This window comes from Durio zibethinus, chromosome 26, assembly GCF_047325235.1.
Source record: "Durio zibethinus cultivar Kanyao isolate XHJ-2024 chromosome 26, ASM4732523v1, whole genome shotgun sequence".
Lineage (NCBI taxonomy): Eukaryota > Viridiplantae > Streptophyta > Magnoliopsida > Malvales > Malvaceae > Durio > Durio zibethinus.
The window spans coordinates 17,425,547-17,435,913 of NC_143187.1; the positions used below are offsets into that span (position 1 = coordinate 17,425,547).

Here is a 10,367-nt window from a genome sequence, read left to right on the forward strand (position 1 = left end):
AAGAGAGAAACTTGAGGTGCAAATAGCACCATTCTTTTCTCATTTATGAGAAGAGAGACATTTTCATTATTTCGATCACATATTACCTCTCGATAACTCATGCAATGGGTATTAAAATATATAAAATATATATAAATATAAATGCATAAAAAATAAATGAATAAATTTAAATTATCCTGAAAATAAAAAAAATAAAACATAAAAAATCTTATTATTAATAATAAAATGAAGCAGCATAGATACTATAACAAGGAGTTCATTTTAATTTTTAACCCCTAAGAAAAAAAAAAAAAAAAAAAAACCTTTCGAGTGAAGATACGGAAAAAGGTTCCTCGTAAAGTCGTCTTAAACCATTAGAAATTTGAGGGCTTCACAATTCTCTGCCAAATTCTTCTCTGATGCGAAAACACGGACAGAAACATCGGATCAGATTGACTCCAAAATTAATAACACAGCTGAAAAACCCAGCTGATCTCTCTCTTCTAGCTGTCTGCACAACAGGCAGGCCATAGACGGGATTTGGAACCAAGTATTGCTGATAGGATGGGGCTGCGGCTGGGGCTGGGGCTGGGGCTGGGAATGGAGCTGAAAACACGGGGCTTGATACAATATCTTGTGTGGGGTACTGAACCTGATCAGTTGGATATGAGAATTCTGGGAATAGCTCAGCTTGATCTGGCGTAGGAATGGCATCTTGGGTCATCTCTGCCTCGAGCCATGACGGCAACGGTGGCGCCGAGGGCTGCGTTGAGGAGCAGGAGTAGCAGCAATGACAACGGGAGGGAGGAGAGGAAGGGTCAAAGCCAAGGGACTTCCTCTTTCTCTTCTTACTTGACCAGAATTTGAGCTTCTTCACTGCTTTTAACATTTTCATGGTTTAGTCGAGAATTGAGTATTTTAGTCCTCAAATAATTATATTTGCATTTAACGCTTATTCAAAAGAAGAAGGCGCTTCAATATGCAGATCAATACACTTTTTAGTTTTTTCAAATTTTATGACCGTTACCACAGCGCCACTTCTCCGATCAAAAAGTCGAGGATGTGGGGTATCACCTGCCTACTGCTCCTTCCCTCTCACTATACCTCGACAATTCAAATATGATATACTCGAAAATGATATAAAATAAAATAATTTAAAAATTTAATAATAATTTAATAAAAACAAAAAAAAATTATATTTTTTCTGTCAACATAAATTTTAACATGTTATTTTTATATAAAATATAATATAAATGATCAATTTTTATATACACATATATAAACTATCAAGTGTTATCTCTCACATATTTGATGTTTGTAATCATAAAAATAATAAAAATAATAAGATATGAAAATAATAATAATAAAAAAAACATGATTTAAATTTAATAAAAAAGTATATAAATTAGATATAAACCAAAAAATCATATTATATTTGACAAAATAATTTTTACATTTTTTACATGTTAGATATAAAATAGAGAAACATACATAAACAACTTATCAAATCTAACTTAAATCTAACTGTATCCCTAGAATGTCGTACATCCCTGGTAACAATGTTTCAACCAATACCATCGACATTCGATATTATAGCAATCCCTTAAGAAGCAAATGAACACTAGAAAAAATTACCCAGCACTGACTTAAATCTGCTTGAGAAAACCAAGTCGTTCAACACTAAAATACTTGACAGAAACGAAAGGGAAAATTATAAATAAATTATCAGCCAAGTCCTGGTTAGTTTTCTTTAACCCTAAAAAGTGACAACAAAAATGCAACAGATCCAGCTACTACAGAGAACAAACAACCAATCTACATGTAATTAGTTTAAAATATAAAGATAATTTCTCATAAATTCATTAGACTCAACGTAGATAAATGTGGTTGGACGAAATCCAAAAAGCCTTGCTGCTAAATAAAAAGAAAAAAACAACCAACTGAAAACTCGAATGAGGCAGTTATGCACGAGGTGATGCTTTCAAGCGAGAAAATGATACAAGAGCATCATGAGAATTAAGAAAAAAGAACATTTATTGCCTGTATAATTCTTCCCACTAAAGAGAAACCAAAACAAAACACATCCAAATCAGCAGGGTAACCAAAAGATAGCAACCCTCCATATATTTATATACAAAGGACAAGTGTGCCATGTTGTATATTATATAACAAAAATAAATTGACAAATAAAGGTTAAAAGGAAAACTAAAAAGGTAGGTGTTGGTGGTGGAGGTGGAGGTGGAGGTGGAGGTGGAGGGCAACTTTCATTTGAGAACCTGGAGGAGAAACAAACTTTTGAGCCTACTTAAATCCGAATGAACAATCACTATGAGAATTGCTTCACAAAAACTTTTTAAAAGCACATCTTACTCTCCAGATGAATATGTTGACAGAACAGCAGGCTCCTAGATATGGATAATGTCTCAAGCCATTTTAGAATGGCCACTTCACGGTGGTATATAATCTGGGTAATGCATATATAGACAAAATCTTGAGCACCGTGTTCCTTTTTTTTTTTTTTTTTTCTCTATCTCTTCTATAGAAGCACTACGCTCCTGCAGTGCATAAAGGCCCAGCTACCTTAGCACCCAGGACCAACAACTGACGAACGGTCTTCTGGGTTGACAACTGTGTCAACACCAGGATTGGCTGGTTTGATTTCATCATTGACTGGAAGTTTTATCTTGGGTGATAGCTTTTTTACTTCCTCTGACGTGTAGATAAAAATTTTCCTCACCATGCAGCAAAATTCACTGCAATAGAAGTTCACAGGATCAAATGGAATCAGTAGCAGAACCACTCTCAGATTCATTACTGTATCATAATATCTCAATTTGATATTTTCAAACGTTCCAAGCATTTTATTTGATCAATCATTCTCGCAAGAACAATAGAATTTTGTCTGATGAATTATTAGAGATGAAAGAAACCAAGTGAAGCTCATTTCATATTATACAATAGAATTTAAGAGGTGAATTTGAGTTCTTTTTCCATTACTATTTCCCCATCATTTTAGCAAGTGGAAAATTTACATAAAATAAAAATAACTAATTATGAAACATCTTAATGGCTGGATGCTAAGAATCAAACAAGAATGTAAGCGAAGGATTTAGTAACAGTGAGAGAGAAAGGATGACAAACTTACTTCCAAGGATCATCTCCAACCATCATCCTGTCATCTTCATCATCAGTATAGACAACCTGCCAATTCTTAGCAGATCCACAGAGCTGACCTTTAATGTCAAACATCTCCTCCAGCTTCCTTAGCAAGTCATCATAACAGTCAAATCGTGTCAAATCGACAGCCCTCCCAACTGCCATACCTTGCATGTGAACCTGAAAAGAAGATAGGATTGCTGCTACTGTGTTAGTAATGCGCATCAACATCCTTTTATAGAAAGTTAGAGAGAAAAGTAAATCTACCGAAGTTCTTTGCAGCAAAATTACACAAAAGATGTTCGCTAGAATGTAAAACAAAAGATGTTCACTAGAATGTAAAATCAATCTTTTTAGAAGGATCTCCATAGAGACAGAATTTTGGACTCAAATGTAAATAGATCTTGACAAAAACATCACAAGTTTATGTAAAATAGACAACAAAAGGAATTGCAATCTTTTCAGGGGATTCTAGCATAAAAAGATATTTTCTTCTCAGGAAAAAAAAAAAGTGATTGAATTACCTTTGTGCAGCTCCGAATTTGATTGCTCTGTGACTCCTGAGGGGATCTCAGGCATGACTTCTCAGGATCACAACTTATAGAAGGAAGATCAGACCGATTAAGATTTGATGGATCAGAGAGCTGGTCAGAGTCATCATCTAGTGATGGAACAGGCTGGTCATCTCCCCCAGCCACAAGGGAATTTTCTTCCATGTTCACATTGTCAAGTAACTGAATACCAAACAGCCTGCAGCCATTCCCGGTGCCCTGCTTTCTTTCACTAGATTCTTTGTTAATAACTGGCGCAAAAGATTCTGTAACACTCTCCACTGGGTTAGACCAATACATTGAGTTACTAGAAACTGCAGCCAGGGAGCCATTCCCACTAAAGCCAACAGAGTTAGGCTTTGCAGCAGAGGATAATTTTTGTGATGCATGTCCCCGTTGTGCATCACAGAAGGGAGATTCAACTGATGATTTCCACATACCTATTGCATAAAGTGTTTAATTAAAATCTCAAGCAAGAGTTTTTTTTGGCCAATAAGCAGAGTTGAATACAGGTACTGACAAGTAAACAATCATACCGAGTGAAGAAAGATCTGAAGATGGTAAAGATAGAACAGTTGGTCGAGCTCGCTTGTTCCTATGCGCAGGTTGAGAGTTTGAAGAGGTATTAGTTGCAACAAGTGGCTCCAATTCCCAAGGGGACACTCTATCAGGACGCAGGATTGATGAAAGTTCATCCCATTGAACCTAAAAATAGACAAAATTGTAACAAGAGTTTCACAACTCAAATATCCCAAATACTGTTTCCTGCCTCAATGAAAAACAAATAAGACATGACAGAAGAAATTGGCTAACCTTTAGAGATCTCCACTCAGAATTGGCCCATTCAGATGATTTGTTATCCCGAACACCAACGATTGTGCCACTGAATCTGCAGGCACAAAAAGTTTCCTGGTTAACAAGCACTACCAATGTCCTAGGAAAAACAATTCAGTCAGATGAATACCTTCTTTCAGGAACCTCTTCACCCTCAAATCTCATTTTGAACCTCATCCCAACGGATAGCTTATGGCTTCGAGCTTCAATATATTTGTTTACACCCACAATGAACTCAGACGGGCTTGTTCTGATAAATATAATGCTTGTTAGAACAAATATCCTCTTTCAGCATATATACACAAAACACAAGAATTACTCAACTTTTGTTCAACAGGGCTATAAAAAAAATTCCATATCTATACACATGGAGACTAAAAAAAGATCTTCCGTTTATTGGACCCCATTGAAAATGCGACAAAATAAGAAGAAAAACGAAAAAAAAGGAAACATACAGCCATAGAATACCCTATTCTACGCCATTGTATATATACTTTCACAATTATCAATATCACCTTCTTAAAGTATTGGATCAAATCCTCTATTTCATTTGTCTGCATCTGAGGAGATATGGCTAAATCTAATGCAGCTCATCCCCCAGGAAGAGTATACTTAATACACGCCAAAGGAAGAATAAATTATGACTTCAGAAAAGATAAAGATGCATATAGCTTCAATAAAAAAAGAATCAAATTCAGGACTAAAAAAGAATGATAAATAAATAAAATGTGCAAATATGCATTAACTCAAAATCTGCAACATAAAATTTCTAATTTTTTAATTAAATAGTAAATAACATAAATTCACTCTTATAATGATAATAACAACAACAACAAAAATGGCTAAGAGGATTGATAAAAGAAAGATGATGACAAAGGGTTACAATTGGTTGCCTCTGCAGGATGAAATACAAACCTGGGCTTGTAGAACACAGAAAACATACTTCGCGTAGCAATGGCATGAGATGCAGTGGCAAGCACCCCAAGATGCATGCTGTGACTAGATATAACAGAAGATGGCATATTTGCCTGTTGTCTCATAAGCCTCCTCACACCAACACGCAGCTCCCCATTTGCTCCCCTGGAGAGCAGTAAATATGAATACATAGGTCAGTGGATTAAACAAAAGTAACAAAAGAGAACAGATATCTGGTTTGTTAAGAAAGATCTTGCCTCAGGAATATGAATGCATCACCAGCTACTAATTTTTTGGAACTAACAAAGACACTCCACCCAGTAGTTAGTAAGTGGCGCCTAGGTTGCCCTGCAAATAAAATTTAACATGCTAATCATAAGAACTGAGAAGCAAGAAACAATATTACCTTCAAATCACTAAAAGCATAACATCAGATAAGTAATAGATGTCTGAAAAGACAAAACTATAAATATTATAATTAAAATACCACTCTTTTTTTTTTTTTTCAATTTTAAATGATACTTGTAAATTAGAGAGATCACAAAACTAGATAAAAAAGAAGAACCCAACAGGCGGCTCTCAATGATGCTAACAGTGATCAGAAACAAAACCACAAAAGAAAAAGCTAGATCCACGCAATGATTCATCTTTCAAGAGCTCATAGTTATTTATAAAGGAATCAGCATAAAACAAATTTTCATTTAATTTCTTGAGCTTCCAAGTTAGAAAATCAATTCTTCCAGGTTCCACAGGTGTTAATTTTATGATACCTGACAGATACCAATTCATTAAAAAACTAACATTAACTTAACCATTTGAAGATGATATGTGAAGAAGCATGCAAACTGGAACAAATGGATACTTGAAGATTTTTTTTTTTGAATAAGTTTATCCAACATAGAAAAAGCCACCTGTCCCCACATTGCTACTGACTCCATCTCCACGAAACTTTAATAGCAAGTAACAAGTGCCTAAAAGGCTCTCCTGAATTATGATAAATCATGACCTGTATAAAGCTAGTTGATTCAAATTCATAAGATGCTTGGAATTTATTTGTCTTTAACTCTACATTCATAAAAGTTTAACAAAATTCAAACAGAGAAAGTTCTATATGCACAAAGTAAAAGAGAGGTGTCAAGCAACAAGATAGCATAAAAACAAAACAACTTTGACCAAGCTTTCAGCCTAAAGGCTTGAAATTTTCCAGGTCTCACTAAGGCAACTTAGTAAAACATCAACCTAAAAAGCAACAATATATAACCTCGAAAAATATGCCGAAAATGCCACTCATTGCCATGCAAATCAGTTGCAACCAATTCCTGCCAAGGTGGCTGCTGGGTCATATCCTGGGAAAAGAACCACATAGAAAGTTCAGAAAGATTCTAAAATATGGAGTATCTCAAAACAAAGGAAATGCAATCAATGTGTTTAAGCTGACCAATGGGGGCAGACAATCATCTGCATGCCGACGCAAAACTGAGAATCCACCATGGGTGCTTGTGTCAGAAGCAGTAAGGGTCTTGCAAAACGAATGGACCATGACCATTTCAGGTTCAGGAAGTGGGTCATCTGGGCTAGTAACCTCACTTTGCTGGATCATATTGGAGAAGAAAACATAAGTGAGGGCAGCCAAAATGTACAGATATATCTATATATCTCATTCAAAGTAATTACAACAAGAGATTCTAGAAATTAAAGGTAGCTTTCCAACATCAGCTACATGCTATGATGGAATGAGAGAGAGAAAAAGAGACAAGGAGAGAGTGAGAGCTCACATCTACTTCAGGTACCAGAGTTATTTGGGCATAAACTTCATCTGTATCAGGTTCAGCCTGCTCTTGGAGGTAAAAGTCACTTAGCACAAGGAAATGGAAAAACTCAAAATAAAGTAAACCAATGAGTATGAACAACTCACCTTACGCTGAACAGAAGCCACTTTGCAAAGTATTTTAGAAGGCAAATTGAATGAAGGGATTTGGTGCTCTAGCCCCTGATGCATTGATGCCTCAAGCTGTACATATAGAATAAAATGGAACAAAAATTAGAGAACCATTAGAGTTTAGCAGAAGGAACATAGTGTGAAGTTATAAAGCCTACACATAAAACTTGATGACTAATGACTAATAATTAGGGACAGAAATCTTCAACAGATCTATGGAATTTTATTAGAAACACTTGACCAAGCACAAATGCATTCTAACTAATCTTCCAAATATATAACAAACACCAACTTGACAGTAAACATCAGGTAACTGATAAGTGAACAAGATATTACAAGCAAATGGCATGGTATACAAACATTTGCACAAATACATACATAACAAAAAAAAAAATTATTACACAATCTATTCATCAAGGAAATTATATCATTCTATAAACTTTAAAAAGTTCTTTGCCTTACATGATTTGATGGCAATCCACAAATATGTTTAAACAATATAAGTTAATCAGGTTTCAAGGCAATTCATAAGACCTTCATGCTTTCCCTTGCACATATTATTATCAGTGATTCACCAAAAAGAGAGAATGATACCAAAATTAAAAAATTCAAGATCCAATATACAAGAGGATTTCTTCTCCATAACAAAGAACCAAGAATCATGCTTGAAATACGGAAACATTATTGACACAAGGGAATTCAAAATAAGAACAAAATGGCCAGGGTTGACAAATCCATCCACCAAGGTTTTAAGAAGCACAAATCAAAGCAGATTAACCTTTTAACTTATGAAATATAATCAATATTAAAAAGTTATTAGATCCAAAAGTTTATAGTAAAGTAGGCATACCTGTTCCATATGACCTTGTGGAAAGTAATAAACACGCTCCCCTTCACGAGGAAGTGAGACAAGAGGTCCAGCACAGGCATGCCATAGTTCTCGATACAAAGGATCATCAGTAATGCCTTAAAAGAGTAGACAAAGAAGAAAAAAAATTAAGCCACCATAATAATTTTAATACCGAGAAAAAAATCAGCTAAGCTTAAGAACGAAGAGTTCAGCTTGAAGCAAACTGGAGTATCACTTTTGAATTTATGCAACATCGTGTAGAATCTCGTGCTAATATCATTATGGTTGCAATTAGCTCAATCCCAACTTATCAAGATTTATTTTTAAACTACAATCAAGTTAAAAATCAACCATTTCTGAATCTTCTGACTATATTTAAAACATGAAAAATATGCATAACATATCATAAGCACTCACTGAACTCAAAATTCTGTTCACTTAAGTTTAAAGAAAAAAAGAAACAATGACAAACCTGCTTGTTGTTCAGCAGATGGAAGATTTGAAGCCGCAAATGCCATTGAAACACCCCTCAGATCAGCAGAAAGCAATCAAACTATGTAAACGTTGTGCTGTGATAGAAAAATGGTTGTATTAAAGGTTTATGAAAATAAATGAATAAGTAAATATATTAATTTCCCCACCAACACAGAGCAAAGCCATTAATTGAGATTGCTTTTGCTATCAGTTTACTGTTTGTTCTGTTATCGGGTACCTATAAGCACTGGTTAAGGATAGGTAAAATACTATTTAAGAAAAGGTTTTGCTTTTTTTATTGTAAAAAAGAGGGCACTGCCTAGGAATAGGGGAAAGTTTGCAAGTATCGAGATTTGAATCCAAGACACTGCCACCTCTTATGAGTAGTGTCATGAATAAACTGAGTTAAACTCTAAATTCAAAGGTTTTGCATTTAATACACCATATTTTTACTAAATTCAAGAAAAAACAATGCATCAATTGCATTTTTCTTTCCTTAAATATCATCTTAACAAGTGCCACTAGTTACTTGTTAAGATTTTCCTTATACAACAAAACTGACTGATCAAAAGCCTTAATTACTAACTACTACCAATGTGTCAGTCTACTCTGCTTTGCGCCTTAAATGAACCCCAAATATTAATACTAAGTTAGAACCATAAAAAATAAAGCAAAACAAATAAATAAAGGACGAATCCCAAGCAAAAATGAAAAGACAAAATGATCCAAATTGTTCTTTGCTATAAAAACAAACCCTATTTTTACTCCAAAGAAAAATTGAAAACTCAATTAAAAATGGGATTAACCCCCAATGATCCTGTAATTACAGAAATCACAATATTTAAACATACGTATCATCTTTGTTACAAAGAGAGAATAGAATGAAAAATAGATTTTTAAAAGAAAGAAATTAAAATGAATTGGGATCTGATAAAATAGCAAATAAAAAAAAAAGAACAGTGAACAAAACTAATTGGATCACTATTAAACAAAATGTCAGTCATGAAGTGCAATTGAAAATCAGCATTTCCTCCCCTCTTTTCTTCCATTTCTGATCAGCCAAAGGACCCAGAAAAAGATATAAATTTAAAAGAAAAAAAAGGCTTACCTTTCAGTGCTCACCGTTCAATCTGAACGATCCGAAGCAAGAAAAATTAGGGCTTGAAAAACAAAGCAGATCGAAAAATATGCAAAGGAATTGAAAAGAAAGAAAAATTAAAAAAAAAAAAAGAAAGAGCGAAGCGAACAGTGTAAATGAGTGGATGCGCGTCAATGTTCGGTCGAAGCCGACACGAACTCTTTTGGCTATGGCTGCCTCTTTTTCTGTTCTTTTTCTTACACACACTCCCTCTCTTTCTCTCTCTAGGTTTTTCCTTTTGTTTTTGTTTTTTTCTTCTCCCTTCTCACCTCTTTTATATAGTAAAAAAAGTTTATCACGTTAACTACAAATCGTTTTGGAAAAAAAAAAACCTCAATATTATAAAAAATTAGTTATAAAATTATGAAGTGGTTTTATAACAATCATAAATGTTAATTTATAATAATAAAGAAATTTATTTTAAATATTGTAATTAAATACAAATATTTTTTTATTAATAAATTTGATTTTTCATCAAAATTTTATAATTATAATTAAATATTTATCATTATTTTAAGATAATTTTCACAA

The 10,367-nt window shown here is 34.0% G+C and overlaps 2 protein-coding genes across 3 annotated transcripts; both read right to left on the minus strand.

Annotated features, from left to right (window-relative positions):
- Positions 1–235: 235 nt before the first annotated feature.
- On the minus strand, positions 236–1,009 carry LOC111274079 (homeobox protein). The gene has a single exon (XM_022858734.2). The coding sequence runs from the start codon at positions 872–874 to the stop codon at positions 371–373; it is 504 nt and encodes a 167-aa protein (XP_022714469.1). The 5' UTR covers positions 875–1,009; the 3' UTR covers positions 236–370.
- Positions 1,010–1,995: 986 nt separating this feature from the next.
- On the minus strand, positions 1,996–10,082 carry LOC111275341 (auxin response factor 1-like). Of its 2 annotated transcripts, none has more exons than XM_022860645.2 (16): positions 9,946–10,082; positions 9,807–9,828; positions 8,697–8,793; positions 8,225–8,340; positions 7,351–7,446; positions 7,211–7,267; positions 6,874–7,026; positions 6,697–6,781; positions 5,693–5,783; positions 5,436–5,600; positions 4,651–4,770; positions 4,500–4,575; positions 4,223–4,391; positions 3,660–4,126; positions 3,125–3,315; positions 1,996–2,732 (listed from the first exon to the last, which is right to left on the minus strand). In XM_022860645.2, exons 3-16 carry the CDS (start codon positions 8,740–8,742, stop codon positions 2,561–2,563), a joined length of 2,004 nt encoding a protein of 667 aa, XP_022716380.2. In that variant the 5' UTR covers positions 8,743–8,793; positions 9,807–9,828; positions 9,946–10,082; the 3' UTR covers positions 1,996–2,560. The 2 variants fall into 2 exon arrangements, 1 of the variants encoding a protein (XP_022716380.2); XR_016334363.1 differs by having other exon boundaries at positions 2,504–2,732; positions 3,125–3,335.
- Positions 10,083–10,367: the final 285 nt, after the last annotated feature.